At 48.9% G+C, this 16,157-nt stretch overlaps 1 protein-coding gene across 2 annotated transcripts in view; it reads right to left on the reverse strand.

The window, feature by feature from the left end:
• Positions 1–8,784: 8,784 nt before the first annotated feature.
• Positions 8,785–16,157, reverse strand: part of DGUOK (deoxyguanosine kinase) — a 36,225-nt gene continuing 28,852 nt past the window's right edge. For both annotated transcript variants that reach the window (XM_036334098.1, XM_036334099.1), the window contains 3 exons: positions 12,722–12,837; positions 9,689–9,788; positions 8,785–9,023 (listed from right to left, as the gene is read on the reverse strand). In XM_036334098.1, the coding sequence (XP_036189991.1) occupies positions 8,997–9,023; positions 9,689–9,788; positions 12,722–12,837 (243 nt within the window). In that variant the 3' untranslated portion in view covers positions 8,785–8,996. The remainder of the gene's footprint in view (positions 9,024–9,688; positions 9,789–12,721; positions 12,838–16,157) is intronic.

Genomic DNA, 16,157 nt, shown 5'->3' on the forward strand with positions numbered 1-16,157 from the left:
TCCATGCTACTTTTTCATTCATAAGGTGAATATTTTGAGCATGAGACTATAAGGACCTTGAAGATCATCTTTTTTGTTTTCAAAGCAAGGAACCTAGAGAGGCCTGATGACTTGCCCAAGGAGATGCAGCTTCTCCCTACACCCTTTCCTGGTTCCTGCCATGTGCCAGCACTGGGAGCCCAGGAACCGTTCATCCACTGCAGGGGGTCCCTGGTACTAGGTAACATTCCCTGGGGCCCCCAGTTTCAAGCCATCTGACACACAGCTGCCCTGCAAACAGGGCCCCAAACTAGGCAAAAGAATGTTGCAACAAGCTCAGAGCCACCACTGTATCTCTCTATATAAAAGGCTAATATGTTGTGTCCAACCAGCCGACCAGTTGCTATGACGTGCACTGACCACCAGGGGGCAGATGCTGAATGCAGGAGCTGCCAAGCTGCAGTGACTTGGCAGTGGAGATTCTTGGGTGACATACCCTGAAACCAGAGAGGAGGGAGCCTGATTCCTCGTGGGGCCGCATGATTCCACCGTGGTTTGGCCGTGGTTTATGTTGTTGCTGGGGCACTGTCCGCCCCAAATCTGGTTCAGTGCACACTTACATTTGCATTCCACACCCTGTACAACAGCAACTTTATAGAGCGCCCTCTCGCACTCCAGGACCCCTTGGGGGATGTCAGAGAGCTGGTTTCAGTCCGATCTCTGCAGGCCAGACCGAGAGACTCCACCTGACGGAGGGACCCTGCTCACTCTGAAGACCCCTTTGAGCCACGGTGCCACCCCAGGTGCGGCAGCCGGGGAGGGACTGCGGGAGGTTGGCTCCAGGGGGTGTCCAGCTCATCTTGCCCAGTCCTGCCCCGCCAGCCACCTTCTAATTAATTTCCTTTCAATGTGCACAAATCTGTACACCGGGTCACTAGTATAAGATAAAATCCCAGACAGAGTTTATAGCTTTCTCTTATAAAAGAAGTCAGAGGCAGGCAGTCCAGGGCTGAGGTTGCCATTTTAGCAAGTCAGGGCCTGGGGCTTCTTATGACTTGGGCAATTCCCTCCTCATGAGGCACTTCATGGTCCACAGTGGCCCCCACCCCCTGGGGATGTTCTGGGAATAGACTCTACCACTGACTCTAAGGATCCTACAATCAGTCTAGTGCAGAGGCTGCTCAAAACCTAGCTGGGGGTCGACCTGCAACTCGGAAGTATGTAGCTGGAAGCATAAAGGGGAAAGGGTATGGGGGACATTTCATTGTTTAGTCCAAGAGGACCCTCTCAAGCTCAGCCTACTTCTCCTTTTCTTCTTACTTTCCATTTGCCTAATATTTATTGAGTTACTCCTACGTGTCAGACACTGGGGAGATTCAAAGAGGGCTAGACACATTCTGAGCTCTGACCAAAAAAAAAAGATCATTTTAATGCTATGTGGTGAGTGCACAATAAGACAGATGCAAAAGGCACTCCACAGGAGCACAAATTCGGGGCACCAGACCCAGCAGGGGAGGGGGCCAGCGAAGGCCTCCTGAAGTGCTTGCTGATGAGACAGATCTGAGAAATGTTAGGGGAAGTGGCGAGCCCTCGATGATTGCTTCCCCAGGGTTGCCACTTTCCATTGCTCTCCCAAAGCTGTGCCCACGGCCCGTTTCACTTTAAGGGTTTTAGCTTAAGTGAGATGAAGTCCCCATGACCCTGGCCTCACGAATCAAATACAGAAGCATAGTCTGTACCGTGCAACCTCCAAGCAACCAAGCTGGAGTTTCGCGAAGGGTCCCTAGAGGAAGCTGTGGCTCTAGAAAGTCCACCTGCAGTGAACATCTGCCACTTTGTGGTGAGCCAGCGAATGAATCCCCTGCCCGTGTTTGGGTACTTACCCACCTCTCCCACGATGAAGGTGGAAAATCAGATACTATGCTTCTCAGACTCCCTTGCAGCCACTTGGCGGGTGAGGGGCACGTGGCCCCGGCTGCAAGTCAGATATCCCCACCAGAGTCCGGGGTTCATGGGGAACTTTCTGTGACAGCAGCCATGGTGGGCACCCCAGGGCCTTGCAAATGATGGGCCCTGATGCTTAGGTTTCATCAGGTTCACAGTAACCCATGTCTGGTTTGCAATTCAGGACTGATTCCTTGGCAGTTTATCAGTCCAGCAGGGTATGTGGCTACGGCAAATGCAGGGACGAGGAGAGCACAACTTCATCAGAGGACAGCGGGTAAAACCATGTAGCTAGTGCAGAGGCCCTTTTACGGGGGGCCGGGGGGAATGAGGTTAGAGGACCCCAAAGCTCAGTGAAGGAGCCTGATCATCATCTTGTAAGAGGCACCAACGTTTTCTTAAAACGAACTTGTTTTGGAATAACTTTAGATTTACAGAAAAGTTGCAAAGATGGTACAGAGTTTCTCTGTGCCCCTCGTGCAGCTCCCACCTTATCCCATCTGGTGCATTTGTCAAAACTAAGATGTGGTCGTCAGAACACTACTATTCACTAAACTCCACACCTGAACTAGTTTTGGCACTGACGCCCTCTTTCCAGTCCAAGAATCAACCCAGGATACCACTTGGCATTTAGATGCCAATAGTAACATGAATCAGGGTGTTTTAGGAGAATTGTTTGGTAACAACGTGCAGGTTGGGCCCAGAAGTGGGGTAGGAAGGCATTCCAGAACCTTCACCAGACCTCCAAATGCACCCAACGCCCAGTACCTGAGGGGGCTCGCCACCTTGAAGGTGCAGGTGCCAGGAGAGGAAACCTGGTCCTCTGGGAGCAGCTCTGGGCCCGCTCAGGGTCCCAGTAAGACCAGGGCATCCTTAGGGTGCACCTGGGGGCCCCAAGCAGCAGTGCTGGTGAGTTCGACAGTTTTCCTGTCCAGGCAACCAAAGCGGACTAACCCACCTGGAGAGGCAGCTGGAGAAATGCACGCTTGCCTTCTTTCCTGAAAGCCTAGTCTTGTCTCCCTCAGCAGGCAGCTGGGTGCTGTGGAAAGAGAACAGGTCCTGGAGTAAGAATGCACTGGGGCCGAGCCCTGGCACCACCACTTACCCTGCGACCCTGGGAGAGTAGCTGAACTCTGAGCTTTAGTTTCCTCGCTGGTAAAAACTGGGATCTTCAACGCCCTTCGTGGGGCTATTGAGAGGATTGATTGACATTGTTACAGTGTTCAGTAGAGCATCTGGCACAACGGTTCTCAGCTTGTGGGTCGCGACCCCTTTGGGGGTCGAACGACCCTTTCACAGGGGTCGCCTAAGACCATCGGAAAACACGTATATAATTACATATTGTTTTTGTGGTTAATCACTATGCTTTAATTATGTTCAATTTGTAACAATGAAAATACATCCTGCATATCAGATATTTACATTATGATTCATGACAGTAACAAAATTACAGTTATGAAGTAGCAACAAAAATAATTTTATGGTTGGGGGTCACCACAACATGAGGAACTGTATTAAAGGGTCGCGGCATGAGGAAGGTTGAGAACCAAGGATCTAGCACACAGCAGGCATTCAGTAATCCTCAGTTCCCTTGAAGGTGGGGTCTGGGCCGGCCATTTTCTTGAATATCCTCACAGTGCTTAACACAGAAAATACTTCCTAAATTGATTGTAATATGAAGCTCACAAACCCAATGACCTCAGAAAGGGCAGATCATGCCTCCGGTTACAGCGTGCATTTATTTAACAAGTCTGTGTCAGGCACTCACTAAATAGCAACGCATAGTAAACGCCGAAGTACCTGAGGGGCTGGCCACTGTGCAGAGTTACCAAGACACGGTCTGTGTCAAGACTGGCAAAGCCTCGGAGGGGAGAGGCTCTGCAGGCAACCTCCATTCAGGTCTGACACATAGTCTGACCGAGTCTAATGAAGCAGCGTGCCCAGGAGCAGAGAGAGGAGTGGTAGGCTTGGGACTGACAGAATGAGCCGTTCTTCCAGGATAAAAGGGTGGGGCAGCCTGGCCCGTGCGGCTCAGTGGTTGAGCATCAACCTATGAACCTGGAGGTCACGGTTTGATTCCTGGTCAGGGCACATGCCCAGGTTGCAGGCTCCAACCCCAGTGAGGGTCGTGCAGGAGGCAGCCGATCAATAATTCTCTCTCATCACTGAAGTTTCTCTCTCCCTCTCTCTCTCTCTCTCTCTCTCTCTCTCTCTCTCTCTCTCTCTCTCCCCCTCTCCTTTCCTCTCTGAAATCAATAAAACTATATTTAAAAAAAGATAAGTAAAAGGGTGGGGCAAAGGTGAGATGGGGAGAGAGAAGCATCCCAGCATGTGGGAAACACAAGCTATATTCCAGAACCCTAGGGAGCCTTGTAAGTTTTCTGGAATGAGTGTTGGGAGACGAGGTTATAAAAACATGGCAGCTCTACCAGGAAGGGCTGAGGGGCAGCTATCTGGGAGCAGGGACGGGGCGGGAGGCCTCGACACTGTGCTTTTGCATAGCAACCTCAGGTCTTTTTTGTGCAGGGTTGAGTTTGGGGTGACTTGGGAAAGAGATGAGGACTGGTGGCGGTCCTGGGAGGCTGTGGGAAAGGTGGGCATTGGGCACCTTCAACTAGAGAAACGGAGATGAGGAGCGGGGATTTGAGAGACTGCAGAGATGAACAGGCAGAATTTGGTGAGAAGGGGAGTGAGAAGAGAGTTCGAGGGGCAACGATGACTCCGAGGCTTCCGATGTGAGCAAGTGGAGAAGCAGGAGAAGCAGCTTTGTTGGCTGAGGTGGAGGTGGGATGAGACTGTTCCGTACGCAGTGAGCATGAGGGATGGCCAGGTAATGACATCCACAGGTCCACATGCTCTAGCTTTAAGTCACTTTCTGTCTGGGATTTGCTTAAAGATAATCTGAGAACAGTGGGTAGGCGATAGGTGAGACAAAATCGGCTATGAGTAGATCACCAGCATGGGTGAGAAAGCAAAATTAGCTCAGACTAGGAAAAAACAGGCTGACATTCATGGGGCTGGGAGGACAGACATAGGTACAAAGTTACCATGAAACAATATTCTCCCCCAGGGCAGCTGCAGCTAACGTGTCAGAACCACCCCCTTCCCTGCGTGACTACTGCTTCCTGACTCACTGAGAAATTCTGTTCTCTAACGTGACAGACCATCAGAAACTTGGCTGTTTGAAATTTTATCAGTGAAGGTGAAACACCCCCCTGCCGCCAGGAGGATCTAAGTCACGTTGATACAGAGATGGGGTCTTGATTTGCAACCCGGGGTCAGATCCCCAGGCAGGGGCATCTGAACACAATATTCCACGTGTCGTAACTTAGCACTTTCGAAGGAGGTGACCCGGGTCTGTTCTGCAGGTCAGCCCGATGTTGTCTCCTGCTGTGTTCTGAGGCCAGGAAAACACTGCTGTGTTTCAATTTTACCTACACTCCGTCCTTCCCCCAAATCCTGTAACTTGCTCTTTGCCTGTTTGGTGAGACACCACCCTCCCCAGTCCCTTTGTGTGTGGTCTCCTTTGTTGCGATGAGTTAATAAGTCTGATTTCGTCAGACTGCAGGTTTGTTCCTCCGGTCTTAGGCTGCCTGGGCCAGGACATGGGTAATGGGGATACAGGAGGTCTCTGTACTATTCCCTCAGCTATTGCAAATGATTCATTTTCCATGACATTTCCAAGTTTTACAGAAGTCCTCGCCCCACGACAATAGCACCAGCAATGTCAGTGTTTGAGATCTGTGGAAGGCAGAACAGTGGCCCCCAAAGACATCCACCTCCTAATTCCTGGTGCCCGTGGATGTTCCTTACTAGCAAAAGGGACTTTGCAGGTGTAGGAAGGCTAAAGACCTTGAGGAGTATCGCGGATTATCCAGGTGAGTTCCGTGTCATCACGCGGACCCTTAAAAGCAGAGAACCTTTCCTGGCTGTGGTCAGAGAGGTGCGACCGTGGAAGAAGAGTCAGAGGTGCAACGTTGCTGGCTTTGAAGATGGAGGGAGGGGTCTCGAGCCAAGGCATGTGGGCAGCCTTCTGGAGATGGAAACGGTAAGGAAGCATTCCCCTCCGGAGCCTCCAGAAAGGAACGCAGCCCTGCTGATAACTGGATTTTAGCCCAGTGAGAACCAGTGAGGTGCTGACCCACGGAACTGCAAGGTGATCAGTCTGTGCTGCGTTAAGCCACGTTGGTGGCCATTTGATACGGCAGCAGCAGATGAAGTCAAGATCGCCCAGAGGAGTGAGGAAAAAATGAGTCAAGGGTGCCTGGGGGCCACTGATATTTGGAGAATGAGTCAGCAAGGAGACAGAAAGGGACATCAAGCAGCCAGACAGCTGGAGACCAACAAGGAGCGAGCTGCAAAGAGGAATGGTCCTGAGATTTAAGCCACCTCCTCTTCAAAGGGAGGGCTGAAGGAGTGAAACGGGCTTTGAAATTTAAAGCACATGTTATTTCTTGCTTCCTTTTCCCTGTGAGTCTAGTATTTGCATATGATAGCCTCTTCACCTGAAACAATCACTTTCCCCTTCATGTTGAAAGCCTAAGAGGTTGAGAACTTTCACAACCTCAGTTCATGTTACAAACCCATCAAGGTAGTAGTCTGGTTCCAGAATGGCAGGTTTTAGCACATCGTAAGCCAGAAAGAGACCGAGCTATTTTTATCTGTTAATTCAAGTTATTTGACTCTGGAGGACCGCCCCCAAGCTGGCCTGACAGTGTAGTCCTGGTCACCGTTTCAACACTCCTCCCACACCCATCCTTCCCTGAGACTCACGGTGCTCCTCACGAAAAGATTTACTCTCTTCCCAGACCATCTCAGCTACTGGTTTGGAAAATGGCAAATCGTTTCACCCAGGTGAGACTGTTGATGGCTTGGACTATCTGAGAGAACATTTATGTTCACAAATGGAAATAAACGCTGGATTTGTGTATTTTCAGGCTTGAAGACTAAGTGAAGAATGTGGAGAGGAGTATGTTCTTATTAAACTCACGAACCTCATCTGGTTCTGGCTGTCTGGGCCGAACGTCTCATTCTCACAGGAAGACTCAGGCCCGTGATTTTTTCTCTGCCTGAAGACTCTACCCCATTCATTCTTCAGAATTCAGCACCGTCATCAGGGGGCTGTCCCAGGTTCCACTGGCCCTTCCTGTTATAGGCCCCTGTACACCTGTTTTTCCTTATGAAGCACTCACCACACCTGCAATTATTTGTTCAGTGTCTATCACCTTCTCCATTAGACGACAAGTTCTGTGAGGTGAAGACAAGGTCTCCCTCTGTGGTGTCCACTGCTCTCTCCTTGGTCTCTAGCACATGAGATACCCAAACCTGTTGATGATTGAATAAATGAATGGAGGCTGAGGGCTGAGTGCTCTTCCTCTGGGTTGACAGGTGATTTCTACATTATTGGTTCCTAGAAGCATAACTAGGAATTAAACATTAAAGCCAAGGATCCTTAAAGCTAAAGGACCAAAACCAATGAGTTTCCAAAACACACGTAACACCCTGTATTAATTCCTGGTCTTGTCCAAAGCCTGAAGCAGAAAACAAACACAAGAACAAGTGGGACAGACTTCTGACACGGTGCCAAGACAACTCAATGGGAGAAAGATTAATTTTCCTAAAAATGGTGTTGGGACAACCAGACTTGCACATGCAGAAGAATGAACTTGAATTCCTTCCTTACACCAAACACAAAAATTAATACACTACAACGTGGATCAACCTTGAAAATGAAAGAAGCCGGTCACAAAAGGCCCCTATTACGTGATTCCATTGATACAAAATGTCACGAACAGGTACATCTACTGGGACAAAAAGATTGGTGGTTGCCCGGGGCAGGACTGGGCTGACTGGGAGTTGTCGGGGGTGGGAGATGGGGAGTGACTAATTGTCATGACACTTCTTTTGGGGCTGATGAAACACTTCGGAATTGATTGTGGTGATGGTTGCACAACCCTATGACTACACTAAAAACCACTGACTATTCACTTTAAATGGGTGCCTTATATATCGTATGGGAATTATATCTCAATAAAGCTGTTAACATTTTTAAGTTGAATTAAGAAATACTGTGTTGCTTTTTCAACACATCCCATTTGTTGGGACCCGCTCCCACAGCATTTCCCAAGCATGAAGGAGAACGGGTTTCTGGCTCCGGGACGGCCCGAGTCCCGATGCTCTCGTTTCCTGCGTGTGTGCCTGCACGGCTGTCAGGGGCTCGGGGCAGGAATGCTGCCCTCGGTGACTCAGGGGCCTGCAGGCTTCCTGCAATGGATCACTTCGATTTTATCGCGCCACGTACTTTTCTCTCTCAACAACAACTTGTCCTTGAAGCTGGAAGTGCAACGTAAAACATTTTCTTTCTTTCCAGCAGACGGATCCCTCCATTAGGGTCACCTGGAGTTCACTGGGTAAGGTGTTCGGAGCAGGATGACCAAACCCTCAATATCAGATGCTGAGCTTTTGGGCTCCTGATTTGTTCTCTCCCTGCCTCCCTCTTTTTCTTTCGTCATGTTCTTCAACTCCAGGACAAAGGTCTGAATCTCCACCCCATTCTCCACACCGAGTGCTGGATGGGAAGAGAGAAAGGGGCTTCCTGGAGTTCGGGCTCCACTTCCTGGCTCTGGGGCCTCACACCTGAGCCCCCACCCATTCCTGAGCCACTTACTTCCCTTCATCATGCCCATGGCAGGGCCTGGTTAGGGTCCTGGGAGCAATTCCTGCCTGGCATGTCTGGTTGGTGAAGGATTCAAGAAAAAAAGCTAAGACCTTTCCCAGGTGAAAATGGCTAGTTTGGAGGGGAGTTTAGAGCAGGCACCAATAGACACACGCTGAAATAAATGAACAATGGGATTGGCAAAATAAACAAAACTTAAAATAAACTTTATTTAGAAGACTTTGAGATACAAAAGAAGACCATGGCATAATCTTAGGTAACAGACACCACAGTGGAGTGTCAGAGCCCTAGAGCAAAAGGCCATGGGGGTGGGGATGGAAAGGTGGTTGGCTCCGTGTTTTTCTAGCTTCAGAAAGTCCTAGAAGCCCCGATCACAGCCACAACATCCTAGTATTGGTTACAAAGTATCTACGAAGGTGTTTACCTGTGGGAAAGAGGAAGCCCAAAGTTCAATTTCACATTTTCAGCAGACTATCCAATAGTCCACCCACAGGAGGACGTGGCTAAGCCCGTGAGCTTCTGTGAAGAAGGGAAGACAGGCACGGAGAGGAAATGTGACTTGCCCAAGGCCACACGGTATCGAGTGGCGGAGCCGGGAACAGAATTGAGAAGTCTCAGTTCCCTAGTTCTACAACACCCTAGAGGAGGAAGTTAGCTGGGAAGCATGTATTGCAAGTCAATTATTTAACAATTATCAGCCCAAAACACTTTAGAAAATCAGGATTATATTTGTAACTTGTATAAGGCTCCACAGACTTTGGAATGTGCAATGCAATTCGAGGCATAAAGCACAAGACCCATTATATTAAGGTCTGAAGTAGAGAGAAAAGTGCAATAAAGGGACCTGGCTGGTGTGACTCAGTGGCTGAGCATCGACCCATGCACCAAAGGTCGCTGGTTCCATTCCCAGTCAGAGCACATGCCCTGGTTGCGGGCTCGATCCCCAGTAGGGGCATGCATGAGGTAGTCAACCAATGATGTTTCTCTCTCATTGATGTTTCTATTTCTCTATCCCTCTCCCTTCCTCTCTCTCTAAAAATCAATAAACATACTAAAAAAAAGGAAAACCATTAGAAAGCAGTTCCCCACCTTTTCCATGAATTCTTCTTCTTTGGTTACATCTTCACAAAAATCATCACTGACATCCAACACCAGCACTGGAATGTTCAGCAGAGTCTCGAAGTGCAGCCTGTGCGAAGCGTGAGCATTTAGGGAACAGAAAAGAGGAAGCTGAGCCAAGCTTCACACCCTCTTAATAATTCAGAGAACAGATCCAAAGTCACATGGCTCCTCAATGAAATGGCATGTAAACAGCATTTGAAAAACAATTCACGTGGAGGCATGGAATATACCTCAATGTGGGGTTAGGGGGACAAGAAGAGATAAACCAAAGAACTTATATACCTACTAGAGGCCCGGTGCACAAGTGGGAACCCTCGGCCTGGCCGGCGATCAGGGCCATCTTGCCCAGTCCCGATCGGGGCGATTGGGGCCGGCCAGCCAGGGGAGGAACTGCGGGAGGTTGTCTGTGGGAGCAAATTGATCACCAGGGGGCAGCTCCTGCATTGAGCATTTTCCCCCTGGTGGTCAGTGCATGTCATAGCGACTGGTCAACCGGTTGAGCAGTGGACTGGTCATAACAGTCACATAGGCTTTTATATAGATAGATAGATAGATAGATAGATAGATAGATAGATAGATAGATAGATATAGATATGCATAGCCCATGGACACAGGCAATAGGGTGGTGAAGACCTGGGGGGGGGGGCTGGATAGAGGCTGGGAGGAGGGGGTTAAGGCAGGAGGGTTGGAGATATCTGTAATACTATCAACAATAAAAATATATTTTTAAAAAAACAATTCATATGGGGCTGGGTGAAATATGTGAAGGGATTAAGCAAAACAAATGAACAAACAAATAAATAGAAACCTCAGACACAGACAACAGTGTGGTGATTACCAGAGGGAAAGAGGGGTTAGGGAAGGTAGAAGAGGATATAGGCAGGATAAAAGGTGATGGAAGGAGACTTGACTTAGGGTGGTGAACACACAATATGATATACAGATGATGTATTATAGAATTGTATACCTGAAACATATATATACACACACACACACACACACACACACACACACACACACACACACACACCAGAATGCCATAATGACCAGTTGCTATGATGCCTACTGTGGCCAGCAAACCAGCCTGATTGGGTAGGGGCAGACTGGCCAACCTCCCCATGGCTCCTTCCCCCAGTTGGCCCCGCCCCCACCCCCGATGGGCCCCTACTACCCCTATCGGCCCACGGCCCCTTCCCCCAGACAGCTCTGCCCCCGATCGGCCCCCCCCCCACTCTGATCAGGGGCAGGACTGGCCAGCCAACCACCCATGGCCCCTCCCACAGGCCGCTGGCCCCTGATCAGCCCTCCCACCCCATTCAGGGGTGGGGCCGACTGCCCCACCACCCACAGCTCCTCCCCACGGCTGGCCCTGCCCCCAATCGGATCCCCACCCCAAGTGGGGGCGGGGCCCACCAGCCAATCGCCCATGGCCCCTCCCCACAGCTGGCTCAGCCCTGATCCTTTCCTCCTCCGAACAGGCCTGGCCCCAATCCACCAATTGGAGCCAGGCCAGCTGGCTGGACCCCACCCATGCATGAATTCATGTACTGGGCCTCAAGTATAATGATATTAACTAATGTCAACCCAATAAATTCAATAAAAAGTAAAATAAATAAATAAACCAATTATAATGTTTTAAATTGTTACAAAGATGCAAAGAAATTCTGTCACCTAAGGAAACATCATTTAGCCCTGGCCAGTGTGGCTCAGCTGGTTGAGCACTGTCCCATGCTCCAGAAGGTCTCTGGTACGATTCCCAGTCGGGGCACATGCCTGAATTGTGGGCTCGATCCCCAGTAGGGGACATACAGGAAGCAGCTGACTGATGTTTCTCTCACACATTGATGTCTCCCTCCCTCCCTCTCTCTCTTTCCTTCCCTCCCTCCCTCCATCCTTCCTTCCCTCCCTCCCTCCTCCCTCTATCCCTTCATCTCCCTTTTTCTCTAAAAACGTTGATAAAGCCCTAACTGGTTTGGCCCAGTGGATGGAGCGTCGGCCTGCGGACTCAAGGGTCTCAGGTTTGGTTCCGGTCAGGGGCATGTGCCTTGGTTGCAGGCACATCCCCAGTGGGGAGTGTGCAGGAGGCAGCTGATCGATGTTTCTCTCTCATTGATGTTTCTGGCTCTCTGTCCCTCTCCCTTCCTCTCTGTGGAAAATCAATAAAATATATTTAAAAATAAATAAATAAAATAAAAACGTTGATAAAAACATATATATAGATAGATATCTATCTATATCTATATCTATATCTATATCTATATCTATATCTATATCTATATCTATATCTATATCTATATCTATATATATAGATATATAAATAAATAAAATTTAGCCCTTGCCAGGTGCCTCAGTTGGTTGGAGCATCATCTCGTATACCAAAAGGTTGCTAGTTCAATTCTTGGTCAGGGCACATACCTACGTTGTGGGTTTGATCTCTGGTCAGAGTGTATAGGGAGACAACTAATCAATGTTTCTCTCTCACATTAATGTTTCTCTCCCTTCCTCACTCTCTAAAATCAATAAACATACCATTGGGTGAGGATAAAAAAGAAAAGAAATATCATTTAGTCATTAAAAAATTCAGTAAAATTAGCTGGAAAGACAAGCCTGAAATTTCTCTTTATTCTTGAGAGCCCCAAACATTTTAAGTGATAGCATACCACACTTGAAGGGAGGAAAGGCCAAAACTAGAAATGTCAACTTAATTTCTCTAAAATTTTTTAGCCCTTCACCCTGAGCCAACTATATCATCATCACCAATCACCATGTTCAGCCCAGTGGAACTTTAAAAAAACAGAAAGCTGGGACAATAGACTCTAATAAGGTCTCTTGGAATATACAGATCACACCCACTATTAATTTCTGAGTTGGATAACGCCAGACATTTCCAACCACTTCCAGCACATTCTGAACCTCCCTCTGCGGCTGCGTGTTGAACTGTACTTGAAGGGCTGGCCGTGGAGAGGCAGGCCTCTGTCTGCTGCTCTCTACTCCACTTACTTGGTGGTCTTGTGAACAAGCCAGGCCTCGTGTTGCCCATGAAGCTGCTCAAGATATTCCAGCTCAATTCCTCTCTCTTCTTCCCTGCCCCTCCGGTGTAGTCTCGTCAAACAAACCTAAAAGAGAATAATCCCGGGGCCCCGTTGAGTTCATTTGTTTTCTTGGCTGTTACAATGCAGTCTTGGGGGACTCTCAGACCCACGCAAGCTTTCTATCATGGGCACTACAAGCCAAGACTTTCCTCCTGTGGTCCTGTTTTCTCATTCAATCACAGGTTAAGGGCAAACATTATCCACCTGTGAATCTGGAATCACCTTTCTTTTTCCTCCTCCCAACCACACCCAGGAAGTCACTGCATGTTCTTTAATCTCTCTCCAGTTCATTCTCTCCTTGTCTCTCTCTTCTCTACCCCAGTCATGTCCTTATCACCTCTCACCTGAACTACAGCAAGAGCCTTCTGGCTCTCTGCCTCCTAGCGACGGTGATGTGCATGGGGAGGGCCCAGGCCTAATGTCAGAAAGTCCAGGATAAAGTTCCTGTCTCCACCATGCACTAGCAGTGCAATCTTCATGGGCTTCCATTTCCTCACCTGCACTCTCCCACAAGCTGCTGTGAGGATTCACCCAGGTAAGCATGCCACATTCCTAGTCACAGCTGTTCTTTCCTCCCAGTCTGCCGCTCAGCCCTCTCTTCCATAGGACTCCAAAACAATGGCCTTCCTCTCCTTGCCCAGAACACTTCACAGGCTCATTGCATACCGACAGCCACCACCCCTGGGCTGGAGCAGATATGAGTAGCATTATATTTACGAAAGAATAAGTAATCGGAAACATCGCTTTCAAACAGCACTCACTGCAGCAGAATGCAAAATCTGCACAGGTCAGATAAAAAGCAAAAAAAAAAAGGGGGGGGGAGCGGTTTGGGACTAACTCTCCTTCCCTCCCTCCTTCCAGAGTGTGCTATTTCCATTCTGCTCTCACATGGTAGAAAAGTTTGAAGCACAATGGCTCAGAGAATGTCACCTTTACCTGTCACAAGGCTATTCCTGGAGTCTGGGCACCTCTCCTATGTCTCCACTCTCAACTTCCTTAGCTCCTCTCCTGGACTCACTGCTTCAGCCAGAGCTGAACTCCTGCCTGCAGGCAGGCCAGCTTTCACCCCTCCACGCTTCTACTCCAAATGTCTGCTTTGCCTGACCTGCCTTCCTTCCTCTCTGCCTGGCAAACATTTCATCACTCAATGTCATCTGTCCTGGAAGGACAGGTGGATTAACCCACTGATTCAGGACTACCCTCTTCCAAACATTTAAAAAACCTATCCCCAAATGTAAACTTTATCCCCAAATACAGTGCACAATATTCCCAAAGACGTAGTCTTTGCTGTTTCCCTCTTGTCCTATCATCTCTCTAAGGCAGCGGTTCTCAACCTGTGGGTCGCGACCCCTTTGGGGGTGGAATGACCCTTTCACAGGGGTCACCTAAGACCATCGGAAAACACATATATAATTACATATTGTTTTTGTGATTAATCACTATGCTTTAATTATGTTCAATTTGTAACAATGATATTGGGGGTCACCACAACATGAGGAACTGTATTAAAGGGTCGCGACATTAGGAAGGTTGAGAACCACTGCTCTAAGGCAAACATGTCAAGCTCGTGGCCCATGGGCCACATGAGGCCCACAATGAATATTTTTGCGGTCCAGCCAATATAACGGTATGTAAGAAACGTTTTAATAACAATTTCATAACTTAATTTTTACAATATCCTGTTATACATAATCTTATGTAATAAAAGGCAAATATGCAAATAGACCGAATGGCAGAACAACTGAACAACTGGCTACTATGACATGCGCTGACCACAGGGGGTGTGTGTGGAGCATGGCAAGTGCTGGCCATGCTGGGATGGGGGAGCAGGTGAGTGGGGGCGCCAGACCAAGGCAGGGCGCCAGTCGCTGTCATCAGGGTGAGCCTCTGCTGGTTACTGAAAGCTCTTTGCTCCCACGCGCCACGGTCCTGCCAGTGCTCACACCTGCTGCCAGCGCCAGCTCTGCTCGCACCCGCAGCCGGTGCCGTAGCTGCTGCTCGTACCCACTGATGGTGCTTGGCGCCATCAGCCGATACCAGTGGAGGCTGCCAGCCCTGATTGCCCCTGAGGGCTTTTCCACCTCCCCCTGCTCCTGAGGGGCGATCGGGGCAGCAGCCACCACTTGCACCTGCTGATGGTGCTGGCCCCAATCGCTCCGTGCCGTCACTGGGTGCGAGTGGGGCCAGCGCCGTCAGCAAGTGGGAGCAGTGGCAGGAGCAGGGCAGCCAGCAGACAGGGGGCTGGGGGCCGCGGCAGGAGGGGCCGAGCGGATGGGCTGAAACCCGCCCCTGTGCCTACTGCAGCCTTGCAGCCCACAGTTCTTTTCAAGGTGCACAAATTCGTGCACTGGGCCCCTAGTTATTAATAACAAACTACAACATTCGCTAATGACTGATTACTATAATCGTGTTGCATTCATTTCCCTTACGCGCCTTATGCACAGGTGCACCATTTCTCTCCACTAATACTAGCAGCGAATATTTTAGCAGCCGAATGCCACGTCATTAGTCTTGGACTGACTGGTTTGGTGTGCGCAACAGGAAATATTTTGCTTTTGGAGAACAAGGAAAATAGGTTTACTTGTGTTACAATTATTCATTTGTGCAGTTATTCAGTGTCTGGTAAGTTAATGTTCAAGTAAAAATATTAATTTTTATTAAAATTTTCTATTATTTTATGTTAACGATTACTCATTTATTTCAGCCCTCTGTATTCAGCATGCGTCTATCGAAATAAACCTACGTTTCTATGAAAATTGAAGCTTTTGTTTTTTTGCGGCCCACATAAACTTAAACCTTGTTTATTTGGCCCGTGTTAGCCTTTGAGTTTGATGTGCTTGCTCTAAGGAGATAAAGTCACATACACAGATCTCATTCACGATCTTATGTCCAACTTTTCCAATTGATTAACAGAGACAGAACTAACATGTTAATACTCTTAGGACTTATGCCTTCTGGTCTCTCCCACTTCCTGAATCAATAATTGTCCCAAACTCAGATGAAGTCCTTGTACCAGGAATTCTATAATGTAGTTATATAATAAGGAAAACAATATGCAAAATAGGGACTCAAGTGTCAAACTGTGAGGTTAGGATTGAAGTGCAGCAGTCAGATAAGGGAGAGAGCAGTTGGGCCCCAACAGTCCGACAGGTGTTTCCTGGAAGGAGCAGGAGCTCCCCCTTTATCTCTGGTACCAGCTCACTGAGCACCACTCTGAGAGCCGGCTGCTGTGCGAGGCCCTGGGCAAACACAGTGGCATTTTGGCTGTATCGGGTGACAGAGGGAGGTCTGCACAAGGTGCTCCAACGGCACAGTGACGGGGGGGGGGGGGGGGGGGCAGGGGC

Source organism: Myotis myotis, unplaced genomic scaffold (genome assembly GCF_014108235.1).
Source record: "Myotis myotis isolate mMyoMyo1 unplaced genomic scaffold, mMyoMyo1.p scaffold_m19_p_14, whole genome shotgun sequence".
Lineage (NCBI taxonomy): Eukaryota > Metazoa > Chordata > Mammalia > Chiroptera > Vespertilionidae > Myotis > Myotis myotis.